This window comes from Perna viridis, chromosome 12 (assembly GCF_037379345.1).
Source record: "Perna viridis isolate PV_CMFRI_1.1 ecotype Kerala chromosome 12, ASM3737934v1, whole genome shotgun sequence".
Taxonomy (NCBI): Eukaryota; Metazoa; Mollusca; class Bivalvia; order Mytilida; family Mytilidae; genus Perna; species Perna viridis.
The window spans coordinates 6,899,069-6,919,527 of NC_142456.1; the positions used below are offsets into that span (position 1 = coordinate 6,899,069).

General features: G+C 31.1%; 2 protein-coding genes across 5 annotated transcripts; both read right to left on the reverse strand.

Moving 5' to 3' along the window:
• Window positions 1-51: 51 nt before the first annotated feature.
• LOC148601016 (complement C1q tumor necrosis factor-related protein 3-like) lies at window positions 52-4,979 on the reverse strand. The gene is made up of 4 exons (XM_088555425.1): window positions 4,717-4,979; window positions 3,043-3,139; window positions 1,988-2,096; window positions 52-553 (listed from the first exon to the last, which is right to left on the reverse strand). The coding sequence occupies exons 1-4, from the start codon at window positions 4,746-4,748 to the stop codon at window positions 132-134; spliced, it is 660 nt and encodes a 219-aa protein (XP_088411551.1). The 5' UTR covers window positions 4,749-4,979; the 3' UTR covers window positions 52-131.
• A 4,206-nt stretch (window positions 4,980-9,185) lies between these two features.
• On the reverse strand, window positions 9,186-19,623 carry LOC148601017 (uncharacterized). Of its 4 annotated transcripts, XM_088555430.1 has the most exons (12): window positions 19,491-19,623; window positions 15,479-15,646; window positions 15,118-15,248; window positions 14,768-14,897; window positions 14,003-14,171; window positions 13,436-13,479; window positions 13,042-13,087; window positions 12,604-12,671; window positions 11,959-12,010; window positions 11,467-11,552; window positions 10,170-10,828; window positions 9,186-9,198 (listed from the first exon to the last, which is right to left on the reverse strand). In XM_088555430.1, the coding sequence occupies exons 5-11, from the start codon at window positions 14,008-14,010 to the stop codon at window positions 10,779-10,781; spliced, it is 354 nt and encodes a 117-aa protein (XP_088411556.1). In that variant the 5' UTR covers window positions 14,011-14,171; window positions 14,768-14,897; window positions 15,118-15,248; window positions 15,479-15,646; window positions 19,491-19,623; the 3' UTR covers window positions 9,186-9,198; window positions 10,170-10,778. The 4 variants fall into 4 exon arrangements, with proteins under 4 accessions (XP_088411556.1, XP_088411553.1, XP_088411554.1 ...); XM_088555427.1 differs by lacking the exons at window positions 9,186-9,198; window positions 10,170-10,828 and having other exon boundaries at window positions 10,835-11,552; XM_088555428.1 differs by lacking the exons at window positions 9,186-9,198; window positions 10,170-10,828; window positions 15,479-15,646 and having other exon boundaries at window positions 10,835-11,552.
• Between the last annotated feature and the right edge of the window lie 836 nt (window positions 19,624-20,459).

Below are 20,459 nucleotides of genomic sequence, written 5' to 3' on the forward strand. Positions count from 1 at the left end.
CAACTGTATATTTGTTCTTTTGGTGTTTCCTGTATTGTTGGCTCGTATGTATCTTTTACATTAATTAAAAATATAAGCAAGTATCATCGCTCCAGTGGATTCAAATATTCAATATTTTATTCAAATGTAATTCAGTGCAAAAGATGGCCAGAAAATGATGAAAACCCCCATCCAGTACCTAATACTGTACGTTGAAATGCTGGTGAACCGAGTCGCACCCAAACGCGATCAAAACTTTGGAGATCCACAATAATGTTCGCAGTGTTAGTTTCGACATCATCATGGGATCCAGAATCTGTAATATAATGTGCCATAACAACACCATTTACTACAAGTTCTGTTGTTACAGCATTATACTCAGGGGTAGATATTGTCCAAGACATGAAATAAGTCCCGGCGATTGGAGCAACAAATTCACCACTATTAGCACTATACAAGTGGCCATGGTCCACGTGAATGGTATTAAAGACGATAGTTTGATGATATGCCAAGTTATGTAGATCTACTGTTAATTGAGCATAAAATGCTGCTAGATTTGTCCCACGTCTACTTCCTACAATTAAAAAAATGTAATATATAAACATGTTGAAAGTTTGTTTTGATTTGGTTCTTTGGAAAACATCTTATTAGCTTTATTTATTAACTTAGGCATAGCTATGTTGAATGGCAATTTCTTCCAAATTTGGTTTCCAAGAATCATTTTGTCTATAATATTCTAACTTTTTACACTACGATGTCACTCGTTTTCTTGCTTACTTAAAGTTTAAGTGCACATTTTAAAAGAGTTGGATGGTTTCATTTAGCAAATTAGAAATTAGAGTTCACATTATAAACGTTAAGCCAAAAGGGCTTAAAATTCAATTATTTTCAATAAACCTTATTTTCGGGGTTTTTTTGCCACGTATTAAGAATGTGTAATCAAGATTTGAGCGAATATCAAAAGAATATATACCAAGAATAACTATTTTACAGTAAAACAGACACACATAACAAAAACAAGAAATAACCACAACAAAATGTACAAAGAAAAAAAAACGTACTCGTTCATGAAATTTCAAGTCCAGGGTAGTCTTTGATTCTTAGATCTATCATGATTTTTGTCCATAAGGAGGCTAAACTGGTACCAAAATTTGATAAAATGATAATTAAATAAGTTTAAATTAATTATGAACTCAGATTTTAAATCAGGATCCCAATTTAATTTTGGTAAACACGATGGTACAAAAGGTTCTACTTCGGACTTGTTTGTTCGACTTCAACACTCAAAACAAAACTAAGATTGTCAGTATGGTGGATCTAGTTAACCGTGTTTATATGTTTGGACTATTGGACTATTATAGGTAAGGGTCATTTTTAATATTTTTTAAAGTTATTTGACCACTTAAACAAATTTTAATGCAAAACTGCGTCTAGATTGGATGATGTTTTTTTAAGCGCCACAATTTAATAGAGTTCAACATCTGCGGTCGAGTCAAGCTGTGCGTAGCTAGGCATCTTATTATTTGTATAGCAAATAAAACGGTTTCTTGAAATCAGTTGAAAACACGAATTATAACAAAAATGATGTTACTTATTTTATTTTTGACTTGTAGATTGGTTAAATGGCTTCAGTATGGAAAATGTTTTGAACATTTTTTTTTTATATTTGTGAAAAGGTGACTGGATCGTACGTCAATAATAATATTAAATTATTATAAAACGAAAATTGTAAAATACAAGAGAAAACCAAAATGTGATCTTGTAGTACTGAACTCAGAACTTAAGTATTTACCACAAAAAGCAACCAAAAGTACGCATGCAAAACATTCCCATATTGCACTACTTCCAATAAAGAATTATCAAAGATGCCCCCAAGAAAATAATGAATTTTAATCCAGATATCAAGCTTGCTATGCAATAATACAACATTACACAGTATTGTACCGAGAAAACGTTATTGTCCCATTCATTTAGGTACTTGTTTTACCTTGTTACATGAAAGGCTTACTTTGAATACCTCCAAATGTCTGATTGTGGTCGTTGCTTGTAACACACATCTGTTCTAGTTTGTCAATCTTTGACTTTGCTGATTTTATTTCGTCTCGATATAGATTATTCTGCAATTTAGAAAAGCACAGATTTCCGCCAATATGATGTTTTATTTAATCTTAGATTTTTCACATAAGCCTAATGTCAAATCTTTCTGAAGGAACCAAACAATTTGCGGTGTTCAACAACGTCTATTATTTGATATATATATAATTATGTATATCCCCATAACTCTAAGTTAATCATAGCTGACACATTTTAATGTTTATACCAATAAATCATTTGGGGAAGAGAGTTAAGTGAAAAGTTATATTTCTGAAGCCAATTTGATGTCATGTTATATACATGTATACAATAAAACATTGAAAAATAGCGGTGACACAATATTAGACTTTGACACACTTTAGCATAGGGAATTAAAGTTATTACAGACACAACCGATTTGGACATAATATAGCACAAAATTAAGTGAGAAAAATTTCTGCTCAAAGATCTTTCAAAAATTTGATTAAAAATTTCATCAGGAATCTAATTATGAAAATTCCAAATCGGAACCCCCGCCCTCCCCCCCCCGAAAAATGCGTTTTAATTTAAAATAAAAAATATTCAAAATGAAACATCAAAGTTTTCTTGAAATAGTACCCTAAAATGCTACATTGTATTTCTACCTCTTTAAAACATTGGTCGGTAATACGAAATAGATTAATAACAAATTTGAAATAAACGAATTTCTAAATTAGCAGTTTGATATCAAAATTCATAAACATATCAATATAGAGTGGAAACAGGGAATACATGTACATTTGTGAGAGGTTTAATTTGAATATTAAAAATATAGTTACTTTTATCGCATGTAAGATTATTAATAGAAGACAAAAAGTATCTCGAATTGAACTTATTTTCGGACTGTCCAAACCAACTAACAACACGTAACGTCGTATTAGATAGATGTGGCCACATGAATTGTGGCCCCAGAATTGTTTGACATCGCAACAAAGGAAATGCATGGCTTACCTCATCACGAAAAGATTTGTTCTCCTCTTCAACCCTGAGAAGTCTTTCATTCAAATCATTTATTTTGCTTTCAATGCTCTCCTCGCCGTTCAGAAAGCTGAAACAGAGAAAAAAATTGAAAGGTATATAAGCATGTTGATTATAGGAAATATTGATTTTGCTTGCTGCTTAAATATATATAAAAAAAATGCACTTGCGAGGCAAAAATTTCATCCGGATCGACCCCTCCCCCTTTTGTAACGTCCTTTATTATTTTGTCAAGTCTCGCACAGACTTTACATGCATGGTAAAGCTCACCGTGCTCGCTGATTTAGGCAATGCCTAACCCATATTACATGAAACTAAACCATTGAAAAATCCATTCACAATTTTGTCTGCATTTATTCTACCTATAATTGCAGCATAGTTAAGTTTTAAAAATGTAGTCCATCCCAAAAAATAATCAAGGGAATCAAGGTTATAGCGGTTATCAAAAGAATGTAATCCAGGGGCAAAGACAAGACATGGAAAACAGAAATACACAACAAAGAACATGAAGTAACTACAATCATACATACAAAGTAACAAAAGCAAATGAGCAACTCGGACTCCACTAAAAACTAGGAGCATGGACCAGGTGCAGATGGATACACCATAACGATCCACGCGTTCATGATGACGACCATAAAACTTCTGTAGTGATGATTTCAATCTTGTAGCAACATAACCCTGTTCTAGAAGCCTATTTGTTAGAATTCTAGCGCGATACAGAAAGTCTGCTCAGTTTTGGCAAGCTCTGGCATAACGTATGAGTTGTGATATGAACACTACATACGCAGGTGCTGACGGGATGTTGCCAAAGTAAGTATTATGTTCTTGTGACTTACGGTTTTTATAAGATGATAAGAAACAGAGTATGATTTTCGTCGAAGTAAGATATCTCATGATGAATATAGTTAGATCTCTTCGACATACGATTCTACTTTTTTGCAAATATATAGGCACACATTATGCACCTTCCCATCTCTGCTGACTTTGATCAATAAGAAAAGGAAAGATTAGAGTTAAGAGTAAAACATTCAAATGACGTTTATGTGCCGATGGCCCATAAAACCTCAAAGTATAGTTCCAGTGATGTAAATTAATTTGTTGAAATATTGTAACATGGAGTCTGTGTCATATACTTTCCTTGCTTTACTGATTTGAAGAATTTACAGGAGAAATAAAATAACAATAAATTGCCTCTTAGGAGAAAGACCTCCTGAATTGTGATTTCGACTTGTACATTGTGGAAAGACAAGGGGTGATCACGTGACGTAAATCAATAAATGATAAGCGCTATGTGTCCAGACAACGAAAAAAGCCCTCCCCTCTTTCCCTCTCTCTCTCTCTCCCTCTCTCTCTCTCTCTCTCTCTCTCTCTCTCTCTCTCTCTCTCTCTCTCACACACACACACACACACACACACTCACACACACACACACACACACACAAACACACACACACACACACACACAACAACAACAACAAACAAAGCGAAAACAAATAAAAAGACATGCATTCACTCCGTATATACCAAGGATTTGTTAAAAATATATCTTTATTTCAGATAAAATTAGTTAGATCTTATATCGATGTTCTCTTTTCAACATTCAAGGCAAAAGACGTTTAGTTTGAATTAGGTAAGACTAAAAACCTTTGAACCTTCAACGATGAGTAACTTCCCATATCCACAGTCTACATTTGACTCGCCTCTGAAATTAGTTCAAATTTTATATCCCTAAATATTGATATCATATGTATCGATTTTGCTGATGTACAAACAAGACTGTTAAAGTAAACTTTATTATCATAAATATAATTGACACAATTTCAATCGGATTTTCTCTACTTTGAAACATATCTTACATTTGCAATATTTTGAATTGTATGATTATCTTATTTCAGGTTTGATTTGTTGTTTTTATGATTAATCACTTTTGTGATTACTGTACTGTCATAATTTTCTTACATATATTTTCGGTTATATTCATCTATTGTTGAAACAGGTAATAACCATGCATTGAGAATGAGTTATCATTATTAATATATTTGTAGTATATTAGTAATTGTTGTTTTTTTTCATAAACTCTCTCAAGAAATTTGTACTAGGTACACTTAACTTCATCCCGTTATCTTCAGGAAAGCATATGTCACTCCTGTCGTCATCCAGAGAGACATAGGGCTTGGCTTACTTCTGTTATCACCCAGGGGGGCATGGGGCTTGACGTACCCTATAATCGTCTTGATGAACATGGGGCTCAACTTTCTTTTCTCAAGCCCTGGAGGGACATTAAGCTTGACTTACTCCTGTTACCCATTCGATGGATAAGAAACTTGACTCACTTTTTTTATTTCTTAAAGGGGCACAAGGCAACCAAACCCCAATTTGTTTGTTTTCTGGTTGTTAATTTTTAATTTTGTTTCACCCCATGATAGCCTGCACGTCATTTGCCCAGCATATTCAGATAATTTTATTTGTGGTTGTTGGAAATTTTGTCCTTGTTTATTTTTTCCTTGTCATTTATAGTTTAAGATGTAGTAAACCTTGTAAACAATATACTTATATAAGTATAAAAAATAAAAATATCAGTATTTCAATTACTGTTGTCGTTATCTAGATCTCTGATTCATGGTATGGATACTTGCACTGTTACGAACCATTACACATGTTACACATCTTAAATGTGGTATGTCTAACCCTGATGTAGCTCACTAGTACAGTTGTGAATTCAACATTTTTTTGAAGAACTCGTCGTACTGTAATCTCACTTTTTCATGTTATTTTTTATTAAATGAATTTGCTATTGCACATCGGGCAAATTTTACCAAATATTAAAACAACTATTTAATGCTTTTCTACATTTTCAATAAGTAGTTGACGTTTACTCTACCGGTGAATGCCTGGTCCATGCTTCCGTTTTTTTGTTTTTGTTTTTGTTTTTGTTTTTGTTTTTACAAGGTAAATGAGTACATTATTTTGATTACCTTTCGAATCTTGGTTCCCTTGATAAATCTGTCATTACAAGTTGTTCTTTTTCATGGCCTATAACTAGATATGACTTTTGCTTTTAACTAATTAAAATTTTCTACAAGTAATCATGCATTTGAAATTTAAATAAACTATTTAATAAATATCATCGTTTATTAAAATAATAACAATATGATTAGGTATTGTATGAAGTTACGACAATTCCAATTATATCAAATAACGTTATATTTGCCTTCTTACACAGTAAGCGATTTGAAAACGAACATTAAATCTTAAAACAAACAAAAATAACTGTTTTTACAGCAGCATCAAAAACCGACAACTTTAGATCAAAAGTTTTATACATTAAAGATAGTCTGTGGCTGCGTCTTATTATTTAGTTATTGCTTGTACATACACAATGACATAAACTGAAACACATGTATCAAACATTGGCTTAAATACATGTATCAAACATTGACTTAAATGCATGTATCAAACATTGACTTAAATACATGTATCAAACATTGACTTATTACATGTATCAAATATAGGATTAAATAACACGTGATAGGATATGATTAATTATTGTGTGCAGTATTAGGCTTCCATGGTCAAAAAGCAACACATATAACGAATACTTTGGTTTTAGGAAAGTATACGAAATAGCAGTATTGAATACTTATACAAAATCTTGACAAAAATAAAATATTTAAAAACCCACAAAATATCCGAAATCTGTTAACTGGATATTTATGTAATCATCTTGATTTGAAATTAAACTGATATGCAAAATCATTGTAGTTATAATATTGTAATTATCAATATTATTTTCATTTCTAGTCAAAACAAAAAAAAAAACTTAAAATTACGGTATATGTTTAGAGTTACGCACAAGACAAACACACAAGTCACATTCCTCATTGAAAAGATACATTATTTACTTGTACGATACGTCGGGTATTGCATGCATCATGGTACTTTCCCAATTATGTAACCGTGATTCTGCAGCTAGCATAGAAAAAATGCAGGCAACTTTCGCTAGGTCATTTACTTTTAACTCAGTACTAACCGGTAGTCATTGAGAATATGACAAAAAGTGACCATTTCTATTTACATACACCAGTTTTGGATTTTTCGAACTCAAATGAGACAAGTCTTTTACGTGTAAAAGACTGGCGCTCTGTGGCCGAAAATTTCTATATAAATAGCTTCTGCCATGCTTCACTTTTTCAGTTACACAGCATAACACAAGGATAATCATCCGTGTTTGGGTTTTGTCTAAGGACATAACCCATGTCCACAACATCTAACTATAAAAACCGTTCAAGCCATTGATTTCAATTTTTGAAGTAAAAACATTGTATTTTCTAATTGTTATTTGAATTAAAATAATACATTTAATGGATGAATATATGTCGATTTCTTTATGGAATTTTTTCTTGACAAGAGACAAATTATACATTGTCCAGATGACGAAAACAGTGTTAACAGTATGTGAATATCATCAAGAGAAGTGAATGGCTTTTCGTGGTTTTTTTTAGAAAGATATATATGTGTTGCTTGTGCTAAAAACATCTTGTATTCTACTTTCCGAAAATATTTAACTATAGATAATATAATAATGATTCTACTGGTTTTTGAAAACCAAGTACATACCTTTACACAACTTTAAAAGTATACATAGAGTAATAGGGTCTAGTTACAGCTTCGGCTATTCTAAAAGATATTTTTGTTTAAATTCCTAACATTGTGTAACAATTAGAAATAATTTTGAATCATTAACATAAACCAGAGATATTTAAAAAAAAGTTCTATTTTATTGGGGTAAATTTATAATGATACACCGCTAGTCCTACAATTTCTTTGAAGTATCAAATGACAGCTACTCGGGTATCCTTGCAAGATAAAGTAGACGGAAAATCATATCTTTTACTTTGGACAAATGACACAGCTTTCGGGTGAAAAAAAAGCTATGTTCAAGTGGTCACTACTCTACTTCCCGTACGGTGAAGTAACAGTTCTACATCTAGTTGTATCTTACATAAAATTTATTTTCCACTATATAATGAAACCCTTCGCAATGCATATTTTCTTATTCACTATTGACGCTTCAGTATTGTTTTGCCATTTAATAAGATACTTATTCCGACCTGTTATTATCTGTTTTAACGTAATTACAAGCCACCAGATGGAACAACGAAAAACACGTGTTTATGGATACTCTTATACCAATTTAACTGATATTACATCCTACACGTTTTACAAGTACTTTCTCTCTTATACTTACTTCAACTTTGAAGTATTATGAATTATATACATTTATCATTTAAATGAAAGAGTAATCAAGGGAACCAAGGTTATAGCGGTAATCAAAAGAATGTAATCCAGGGACAAAGACCAGACATGGAAAAAATACTTAATTGCACGTTAATTATATAAGGAGTTTCTGTGAAATATACGAAATATACACCACAACTGAAACCTTATTTGAATCTTTTACATTTTGGACCCAGATGAAGAACACTTATTAAAGTAAGATCAGATAGCATTCCAAGGAACGTCGTATACAGAACCTGATATGCACTATAACGATGACAAATTAATTATTATCAAGCAGCAAGCGTATAAATGTTTTGATCAATAAATACAAAAATACCAATAATATATATCTTGCAAATTTCAGTATGGTTTACTTGTGTTTCAAGGAGTAACCTCTCATCAGCAGCATTATAATCAAATATTTAGAAAGGTTTAGATGGTTAATAAGTTGACAAAATAATAAATATCAAAATTAAATGATATGAATAATTTTGGTGATAAAGTGGCGAGCAATTATAATGTCTAAAAATGGCATATGAAAAAAAATTAGTCCACAAGTCGCAAGAAGAACAGATTAACAATTACACAAATGGAGCTCAAACAACACAAGCAGCAAGACCAACGTTAAAAGCAGGAATTGAAATTTAAGTACTTCTCTTTAGATTCCTGATTGTTCTGGATAATTCAAAATTTTTTGTGTATGTTTTTTTTTTATCCAAATAAAAATGGAATCTCGATCGTCTTATTCGCTAACTCTAAATTCATTTCTCGAACCAGAAGGGGTTAAAGCTGGAGGATATGGCTCTTCTCTTTCAGTCACCGTTTCTGGAACAGTTGTGGTGTCTTCTGTATGTAGTAAAGATAAAAATCCTTATCTAAAAAGCTGAAATTGAGTTATTCCCCTTTGTACCATTTAACACTTAAGAAATTCTACTCAATGTCCTAAACAATCAGAGCTGAGCTTTGAATTCAATTAGAACCCTTAACTTGTGTAAGGTACTCAGTATATAAATTACTGATCCATCTAATGAAGAATTGAAAATAATGTTTACTCGACTCGCATTTGTGGTTATTCTCCAAGGAATTGTTTCGTACATGGCACAAGGTTTATCAAACATTTGTATTTCAAACATTCATTGGAGATAACAATAATGTAGCCCTTTAAGCATATAAGAGGGAAATGCTTAAAATTATTTGAATTAAAAATAAAAAAAAATATATCAATAAAATTTCACCACAAAATTTCGTCTGCAAAATAAAATTTGGATTACCTGTGGGTTATGACTTTTATTGTTTTGAAGTTATGGAGGGATTACAAAATTTTACTTTCTCATTACTTTGTTATAATTTTTTAATTTTGCCAAAATTCATGAATTGAATTTTTTTAATTCTTTAATTCATTGATTCTTTATTCAACCGCGTATCCAACTATGTATTTAGTTTTCTTATATTAAGCAACTAAACTAAGACACTATTGTATGTTTTTTTTTAATACTAATATTTTGTATTATTATTTTAATATTTCGCCCGTGGTCGATTTGATAAATGTTATGGTAAAACATCGAGCTTAATGGATCTTTGAAATGCTGAATCCGATCGTGCATATCTATTTTCAGTATATGACCACATTGATATTTATGTTTGATACTTCGTTGCGTCATATTTCACACGCAGAGTTGTTCTGCTGTTCATATCTGTTCCTTAATCTCTGTGATCGTACCAATCAGCGCTCAATGAATAATATTTAATCATATATATTATTAGCGCAAATTCTTTATTATTTTATGTGATATAAAATATTGATAAAAAATTCCTACCGTCAACTTTCCGGAAACATGCAGGTAGACCAATAGGTCTGATTTGTGCTTGTTACAATATCTCATCGTTTCCAGCCGCTAGAAGTTCCGTAGCTGTACCTGTTGTAGTATATGTGTATTTATGTTATATGAGTTGTTAATATATTAATCTGCAGTTACAACCGTGTTAATGATAACCATTAAGTGAATTTTAATTATAATATTCTTGTGGAAGATATGATTGAAACATTACAGAATAAAGGCGGATATACCAAGACACAAGAAGGACAATTCAATTACATCAGAATTCAAAGATATTACCAAACCATGAAGGGGAAACAGAGACGTTCTACATACATATTGTAGACAACAGAAGAAACTCCACGTACAAAACAAATACGTTATAAAAACAAGACACAACATTTAAAAATCTAAATCTAAATCTAAATCTTTTGATTTATACGTCAGAAAATCCAACAAAAACTGGAGTTACATTAAGGTGCTCCGTGAAGGTAAGTGAGTACTATTGGGTAGCCGTCAATTTCCTTGGAATGCCAGCTTGGTTAGACAAAAACTCTTACTATAGCTATCTAATCTCCTCTCTGAGATAAAATCTTTAAATTGGTCAATTCAATGGTAATAATTGCCATCTAATATTGTAGTGAAGATAGCAAAACTGCCTGAAATTACGAGTCAAAAGTTAATTATTATATTTATTTTTTGTGCATATATGAGGATAATGAATTCTTGTACTAGATAAGACATATTTCAAATTTTATATCTGAAATAATCATTATCTTTTACAGGTTTATCAATCGTTTCGTAAAAAAATACTTCAGTTGTCACGTTGTTCCTTTGCTTCTTTCGAACTACTTTCTGTAAATCACAACAACAAAAAATACGAAAGGAAATAAATTTGACGATTGTATTGTAAAATGTTTTGTTATTTAAAAAGTAAGTTAAACACAGACAAAGAGGCGACTTTATATATTTTTAATTGGCAACAAAGCATGGTGATGCAAGTCATGTAGCTGTAATCAGCAGGTTCAAAAAATTTCTTGCAAATAACTAAAATGTTAGGTGATTGAATGTAATTTTGAAACTTTCTAAAAGGAAAATCATCATTGAATCAATAAAATTATGCTTGAACTAAATTATAAAGTATACATTTAAGAGTTGGTGAAACGAGCAGCAAAATGTTGTAAATAGTATATGTGTAGTTAAGACAAAGGTGTATGAAAGACTTAACAGGTGTTAAAGTTAGTTTTATCTTTATCGTTGTGAAAAAATCTCAACGTTATATGATAAAAATCCTCACTGTTCTTTGTTTTCCGTCTCCTTTTGTAGCATATGGTAAGTATAATGGTAACAAGCAGAACACTGGTTGCTATAATACCTATCGGTCTGGAAAAAAAATCGAATACCAAAAGGACCGTTTTAGCAGTAAATAAATCTTATCAAAATAAAATTATGACATTTAGTGTTATTAACTCAAAATATTTACTAAAATACTATATAGCTGTTGCTCATGTGTTACAATTATTTCCTACAGTTTCTTCAAAACGTTATGCTTTATTGACAATGTTTAGAACCTTACAGCTAAAGGCTGGCTTAAGGTAAATAAAAATAGCCAAATTTCTATTAGTCTGTCTTCACTTTATTTAAAATAGACAACAATTGAAAAAAACTGTTTTGGTGACATCTATAATCAAACTTTGCAGATCACTTTAAACCAAAATAACTATTAATAAAAGGCGATTATTGCTGAGTTGAGTGTTAATAATATAAAGCACAGATATTGTATACTTACATTATTGTTATTTCTATTGAATCATGTCCTTTTCTTACATTTGTCTTTGATGCTTAAATATACATAGATGATTAGTTAAGCACATTTTGGCGTCAATGTGATATTATGACATAAGCATACTTTTAAAATTACATCATATATAATGTATAATTCTAAAAACCAATATCCCATTTCAATCTTTTACAAGAGACATTGCAATTAATCAAGTCTTTCAAATATACCTTTGCTACCACTAGGTATAAAAAGTTGATATTCATGAGTTTTCACCAATGTATGAACGACGATGTTTTCGATCCAGTCCATTTTAAAATTGGGTTCCAGGCTTTCATTTGCTCATTTTTACCCCAACAGGCGAAAGTGGGGGGGGGGTATTTTCTTATCGCTGGAAACCTATGCTACTATCACTGGTGCAAGATCTGTTCCCTTATATATAGTTTTGTATAACGCATAGCTCATGGTGTAAAATTAAACTTCAATACATAGTAACTTTAAAACTGAAACTTAATAATACTTGAAAGTGTAATCAAGGGAACCAACATTCAAACAAATGCTATACTGCTAGTTTCAGATAGCATTCATAATTTTTATTATACTTATGAAATATACATATGTTTTAATCAATTACTGAAAGAAAATGATACCTACTTCCGGTTGATATTCTTTGCTCAGTTTGTACACCTTGCCTGTCTTCTGTTTCTTTCTTTTTAGTTTTGCTTTATTAAAAGAATCTTTTTACACTAAAGTAGTTTTCAAGAAGATCACAAAAAATATTTGTTTTTAATTTAGTGTCAACGAATAAAACACTAACCTTAAAAGTATCTTTTGAAATATAATTTACCCAATCCATACAAATGTGACGTTAAAAATCAAAACAAACACGAGTATCTCCTCAGTCCTGGCGTATCTATAAAAGTACACGTGGCCTTGTTATACATAACAACTTTAATTTAAATTCACAAAATATAAATACATTATTGTAGTGCTGAATGGGTTCTTAAAATAAAGCTTTGTGACATACAATCTTCAATAATAAGCTTACACAGCTTATATCTGTATAGAGACTATTAACTAATGAAAACATACCTTTTTGTAGGAACAAAACCGGTTGTCGGGTGTTTTGCGGTAAATCCTAGCAAAATTTATGAAAATGTTCGGATGAATAAATATGTTTTAAATGGTAAAGAGTGAGATGTCATTTGAAGAATAAATACCGGTTGCTTTTTTCCAAAGCTAACACTTATCTAAGTAAACATTTAGATATTTTTTCTTATTACCTTGGTCGAAAAGTCTTAAGCAATTATGGTATATTAGTAAGAATAGTGACTACTAACTCAGCCTACCTTATATGTACCAACTAAGTAATTTAACCAATATACGAAGGGTAGGCATTTATATCACTGCATATGAAAGGGTAATCTATCATTTCTAAAATTGAAATAGTATCTTATATTTTGTACAACAAAGCGCAGTATCTTACCGAAAGATGAATCTGGACGTCTTGAGTAACTGACATTAAAAATGCTGTAAAATAGAATAAAAACTAAAATTATAATTCTAGAAAAAACACTTGGGAATATAAAGACATTAGTGAAATGACTTAAAATAAACAGGATAAATAGATGAAGCTTAGAAGTAGCGAAATAGTAGGAGGAATTACAAATGCATCGATTGAAGACAAATTGAAATTCTTTGTAACGAGAAAATATCGTTGCGTTTATACTGCAAAAAAATATGAAGAATGTAAACAATTTTGAATTTACAGTCAAAGCTGTCAACAACTCGGCAACTTCATCACAATATTTCGTTTGTGACGCCACAAAAGACAGTAATATGTAGTTACTTGTAAATATATAGCCTATACATGTTTATATTTATCTGACTGAGGCGAAGACTCCAAGCAATGTTGCATTTTTTTCAAACTAAAGATTCTTTAGCATTTATACGGTTAATTACATTGTGGGAAATAGGACTCCGTCGCGGTTATGAATTAAAAAAAAACAATGAAAAAGAGAACAGATCATATTGCACAATTTAACAACGCTACCTGTTCATGCTGTTTTGAAGACACCTGGAATAGAATTTATCCCATGGTTTACATTTGACCAGGATAACTTCACAATTACAGCCGTCATGACCGTAAAATCCTCTATCGTTGTCACATAAACAGGGTTTTTTGCATCCACTCTTAAGAATGTAACCAACATTTTTGCTTCCTTAAAATGGAATATAGGATTATTTAGTTTCATACATGTTTTAAAAAAAAATTGAATTAGTCTTACTTTGACAGATAAGTACATAAAAAGTTTTAAAAAATGAATAGCATTTAATTGAAAGTATATCCGAAACTCAGGCTATACCAAAAATAGGAATATAAGTTCACAGATGTGGTAAGCGCCTTCTACTTACAGTGTGGTTGTAGGGTGTTAAAACAAATAGTTTATTTTTATCTTATATAAGTTCAAATACAACACCTTATAAAGAAATGGAAAGGTGGAATGACAAAAACGAAATACTGGAATGATATCGAATAGGCAAAATGTCTTAACAGACAGACTTGATCAAGTTACTTCGAAATGAAAGGTTATCAACTGAACATCTAGGCATTGGGTTGCACTTGCAATAGTTTGTTTTAAAAACATTTCCATCGTTTGAGGTCGCAAACTCGTGTTTTGTTTTAAACATTGATTCTGTTGGGTAATAAACTAAAAAAACATCGAAAGCACCACACAATTTAAAAAAAGAGAACTAATTCTATGATCCGTTCATAATTCAGTTGATTTTTAAAGAATGTTGAACATATATTCTATACCATCTACTATTGATACAGACAAATCACCGTCCTTCCTGTCATAATAACGAGTTTACATTACTTTGTAACATAAAATCTGGTGGCATTAAATTTATCCTACACCATCCATATAATAGTATCAGCCTGGTCACTATATGGACAGAAAAAATGTATGCTTTTAGAGAATGTTAACTGACATAACCTACGAACTTAACTTAAACATTTTACTATTGTGACAAAAGAGAGACAATTTATTTCATTCAATTAACAATATGTTTCTATAGTTTGTTTTCAAATTAGCTGTATTATTTTTATTGTTGATACGATCTGCGTGGCTTAGTCATTTTTATTATGATCAGAGCGATAAATACCTAAAGGACACGAATACTCCTCGCAGTTTCCGGTATTCGTTGAATTCGTTACATCAAATAACCACGTACCATTTGGACACGGACGAATTGATCCTCACCACAATCTTGTGTACATTTATGTACAAAAAAACCTATAATATAATGTTGACATTGAACATTTTAGAGATCTTGTTGCAATTCAATTTACCAGATACAATAAATATATTCCATTGATTTGTAAGAGTTTTGTCCCTTAACCTAGGTCTACCTCCTTAAATAGAAACAAAACAATTTACACAAAAACGCAATGTGACAAAAAAAATAAGTTGCAATAAAGGAAGATTTTTTTTTCAAATGGATTAGTCAAACAAAATAGTATTACCTGGAGGACAGTTTTTTTTTTTTTTTTTTGCACCATTTACAACAGACAAGGGAACTTCAATATTCTTAAATACCCAGCAAAACATTTTTTGTTTGGTACTACAGCATTGCATGTATTGATCAAAGCATGAAATGCAAAGCCAATAAGTACTGCCGTCCGTGTCCATTTCTGCAAAAAGTAAAAAATGTACTGTAATTAAGAAGTACGCATTCTCCAGTGTCATATAAAACAATGACAAAAAAATGAACAACGGAAAACTCAATTGACAATAAAGGGAAAACATATAGCCGGGAAGGTCATATCGATCACCAGTTATAAATCACCGTGTAGCCGGATGCTCCAAAAGGCTAAGACGTTCATGAACCTTGCAAGACATCCACCATGCTGCTTGGTTGAAGCTTTGGGCAAAAGAATTAAGTGCAGCAAATTGGTTAACCATGAAAAGTTATGTTGGGAGAGCTTTCATAATCAACTTCTATTTTATTGGTTATATAGTCATTTTCTTAAAATGATGTTATTTTATTTGTTTTTTTTTTTTATTTTATAATTGTAAATTGTTTTTTCAAAGCTAACCTAAACGGCATTTTATACATGTCATTTTTAAGAACCAGAATTGGTTAACTTTTGATTTGATAACTTATAAAGAATTTGGAAAATGGAATATTGCAGAATGGTATATGGGACAATTCCGAATGGTACATGGAACACATTGGCATGGACACAAGGAATAAGTAAACAGAAAAAATCGGGTAGACATTGATAATAAATTTATACTTTTTTATGTAAAGTACTGTATGAAATGAAAAATCATAATTTGTTAATTGTTTAGATGTTGTTCATGCAGTGGATGGCACATCACAAGTTGTGTTCTCAAAATATTCATGTTTTAATCATAAATGCATCCTTTCCAAAACTTGAATGTTGGTTTTTGACGAACGACAACAACTAAAGAGAAATACATTATATATATTTTACATTGAAACAAAAAAGTCCTTGGGGTAAAATTGGGGTAATCCTGTGTCATCATTTTCATTCGATCTGCCTGATTTTTACTTGGACAGCCACTCTACAGTGTAATCAGTGTTATAATACAGGAATTGAAAGTTGAGATAGTGTGGTAACGAGTTTCTCCCAAAGAGGGACTGTTTTTATTCAAAATACGGAAATCAGTAATGAATCAAAAACCAAATGTTTTTTTACCGAACCTTTAAACATGCACTTTAACACCGATAAAAAAAACCGTTAGGGTCAATGATTTGAATAAAGATTTCTATATACAAAAATATCTTTCATTTCAATATTACATAATTCGGTATGTGTACACGTTTTTCATTGAGTAATCTCTTATCAGATGCACTTAAACAAAACACTGAGCAATATTAAAATAATAAATTATATACAAGAAGTACGTTATGTGACCTGTTAAGTTACCACTACATCAAAATAAATTAAAACAAAGTGTGCCAGAGTGTGCTTTGCTTATTTAATTACTATTGTTGTACAAGCAGATTGATCATTTTCATTAAGTAGAATGGCAATTGACGCCTATGGTTGGTAATAAGCAAGTTTCATACAGTCTTGATGTTCATATTATGCTGTACCATGGTGCAGGTGTAACCAATGAGAGGCCAAAACTGAATAATTACATTTTTTTTTAAGAATAAGCATGCCTTTTACAATCATACATTAGCTAGAATTTGTTTTTCTTCATAACTTTATAAAATTTAAACGTGTTAGCTATAAACGTTTTGATTTGTTAAAACAGGACTTTATATATACGAAAAATATATACCAATAAAAATACGAAACAAGTAAGATCCTTACTCCACATTACTGGTTGCCGGTTGGAATTTTACTACACGTACTTATTTTATCCATTTAGGTTACATTTTGTACCAGTGTACCAAATCAGACTCTCATTGCTTCCAAGATCAAAGGTTAAATTCGTATAGTTTACCATTATGCTGAATTCGACTTCTATTATTCGTGTTATAATTGCATATTGATGTCTTGATTGGCCAGTAACTTGTGTCATTGTTCTACTTATTTTGGATTTTTCAGGCAGGTGACAGTGATTTTTAGTTATATGTGGTTATGTATTTTCTACAGGTATTTTTACTCGTTGGTCATTTATGTGACATGCCTTTCTTTTGGTTGAAAAATATTTTTGTCTATTGAGCATTTTGTGAGTCGAACCTGTAGACAGAAGACATAATGATTTTTGTTTAAGATTGATAATTGACTCCATTACTTCATTCTATGTCCTGGAATCTTATATTTATTCTATTTTAGGTTTGTTACTTTATTTAAACAGCTCTCACAGCCAAATATGTCGAAACAGCAGGATATTGCAGAAGGCAATACATTTTTTGCTAGGCGTAGTCTCTTGTCTTTATATTCACAAAAAGGAAAGGTATTATATAAGAGACGCTCAAGGACGAGTCATATTACGGCTACGTTACTGGCAATTGTAATTTTGTTCCTACTACTTGTTGCTCCTTCAGAAATTCTGAAGTTTGTTTATTCTTTATACATCGATGGAACGAGAGAAAGTGCCTTTAAGTTGAAAATGATGAAAATGGTGACGAATTTGATGCAAACGATTAATTTTTCTGTCAGTTTTCTTATATATTTTGTATTTCACAAGGCCTTCCGTTTTCCGTGTCTTAAAAGTATCTCCGTGATTTAATGAACTTCAATGCTGTTTCATTCCTTTTTGTGGTCTTCTAAATGAGCAGCTGAAAGAGACAGTTTAAAACTGAATGTGGATTTGATCTCTTTGTTATTTTATTATATTTAGTTCAGTGAGATTACACTCAGTTTTAGGATTATAAATATATCAACCGATAAATAACTTATAGAATAAAATAAACTATGAGAACAGTAATAAGAATGAAAGATATTGCCTTCTATATAAATAAGATAAATAATTATTTCAATGATATGGTATATTTAACTTGGTATTGCACATATTGTAAATAGTATAAGTGTTGACTGTTCGTGTTCTTAATGTCTGTTTTGACCACAACTATGTTCAATTTATAATTTTACACTAGTTTCCCATATAATGATGACCTACTCTATGTAGATATATATCCATATATACTTTGCAAACCTATCCATCGTTTTGAATGGCAAGTAGAGTGTTGAATGTCTAACAGTTTGTTTATAAATGTTTTTTTGTTTGACTAGCCGATTTGCTAGCAAGTGATTTTGCTTTTATTTCTCTTTATCAATACATGTTCTGGTTTGTTAATATGCAACATTTTATTGGTTGTTGCCTAAGATAACTTTGAGGTTTAATTCATACATGTAGTCATGCTAAGTATGTTATAGGAAATATGATTTGTGATAGTTTATGAAGTATTTGATAGAGTGCAGGATATCATGAAAACTTCGCTGAGAATTTTTTTAAATTGCTATTGTTCAAGGGTGAACATAGACTGAAATAAAATCAATCATTTAAAGTAATGAATGATGAAAACAGAAGGACGGATTTCAAACGTTAACAAGTGGAAAACCCATTCCATGTACTAATTTGTCTAGACATTCAAAGAGCAGAATCCCACAAATATATACATATATAATGATTAAAGGATAAACGAGAAAAAAAACATTTCGAATTATATATCATACAGCCTATAAACGGTGATAAGATACAAATAATCTTTAGGGGTTTTCTGATAAGATATTTTTGTCCAATTTATTGGAAATGAAAATGAAAGTAGAAAGACTAAAATAGCATTGCCAAAGATCAATTAATCAGCATATCTAATCTTGACTCTTGTAATGTAAATTGATATAAGAACTTAATGAATAGAAATCAGTTTGCAGTTTGATTTTTATATAGATATAAGGGTCTTAAAAATTCCCAACGATGTTAGAACTGTCAAATTTGGAAAGCAAAGTTCTGGTCGTTCCCTCCGCGGGACTCGAACTTAATAATAGCGATATAATTCGTTCTATCGAATTTTTATTTTCTTCAAAGTAATATATTTTAAATGACACTTACCATTTTGTAAATATTCTCCAAATAAGCGAAAGGTATTCAATGTCAAAACCGCTCCAAGCTAACCTCCACTAATCAGTACTTTCTTGTGTACAAAATCTTGGACTGGAGACATAACTTGGAGTATTGGATCTAAAACGTAAATATAAACAAGGAATACTTTCTATCGATTGTGTGTGAGTGTGTGCTTAAACAATATCTGGTATTTTCATTTCTTAAGATACATACAAGACCTCAGTTAGGCTTACTTAATTAATCTACTTTAATTTTGGTTCATTTTGTAACGATAAGAAATGCAAGACCGTCTTTGAGAACCCGAACTACATGTGCGCGACAACTACCCTAACAAGAATAAACTCAACTAATAGGTCGTGTCAATCCAAAAATCAACAGTGTATCATGGTACACACCGTGTAAAAGCTAAAAGTAGGTGACTGAATATTGATTTTGGTGTTGGAAGACTATAATCATAGAAACCACTCATAAATTGGTAGTTGCGTTCTCTAGTTTTTGAAGAAGTCCAAGTAGCAACATCGACACTTAGACTTTCAATTGCTTCTTATGATATCAAACTAATTGTTAATTCAGAACATTTGCATGCTAACTTGTCTGCGCTTGTAAATCAAGTGTATTGATGCTATTATTTTTTCTTGTTTCGTATTGTACCATTATAGAGTAATCAAATGAGAAAAGAGAGACTTGTTCTTTTAAAAATATGTACATCTACATTTAATAGATTTATGAATAACTATCTCATGTCTATCTAATAGTAAGCCACGTTAGAGGTACTGACTTGTTCAGCAGAAGAATTAATACAAAGTAGTCCTTAGGTGTGAAGAATTATAAATACGAAATTTGAATTCAGTGTAGAGTCTTGGATATTGACAATTAGAGTTACTAGTTTTGATACCGAGTATTGCACACATACATGTGTTAAGTTTAGTCTTCTCGACGTATTGAACAAAATACTCA

What these genes read in the sequence shown, in the direction of transcription:
- LOC148601017 (XM_088555428.1), bottom strand. An exon ending in GGTTTTGTTCCTACAAAAAG is followed by an intron (nt 12,672 to 13,041) that starts GTATGTTTTCAT and finishes CTTTTAATAAAG; the next exon opens with CAAAACTAAAAAGAAAGAAA. An exon ending in GCAAAGAATATCAACCGGAA is followed by an intron (nt 12,011 to 12,603) that starts GTAGGTATCATT and finishes TGTATATTTAAG; the next exon opens with CATCAAAGACAAATGTAAGA.
- LOC148601016 (XM_088555425.1), bottom strand. Translation starts at nt 4,748, where the DNA reads ATGGGAAGTTACTCATCGTTGAAGGTTCAAAG. An exon ending in TCATCGTTGAAGGTTCAAAG is followed by an intron (nt 3,140 to 4,716) that starts GTTTTTAGTCTT and finishes TCTCTGTTTCAG; the next exon opens with CTTTCTGAACGGCGAGGAGA. An exon ending in ACAAATCTTTTCGTGATGAG is followed by an intron (nt 2,097 to 3,042) that starts GTAAGCCATGCA and finishes TCTAAATTGCAG; the next exon opens with AATAATCTATATCGAGACGA.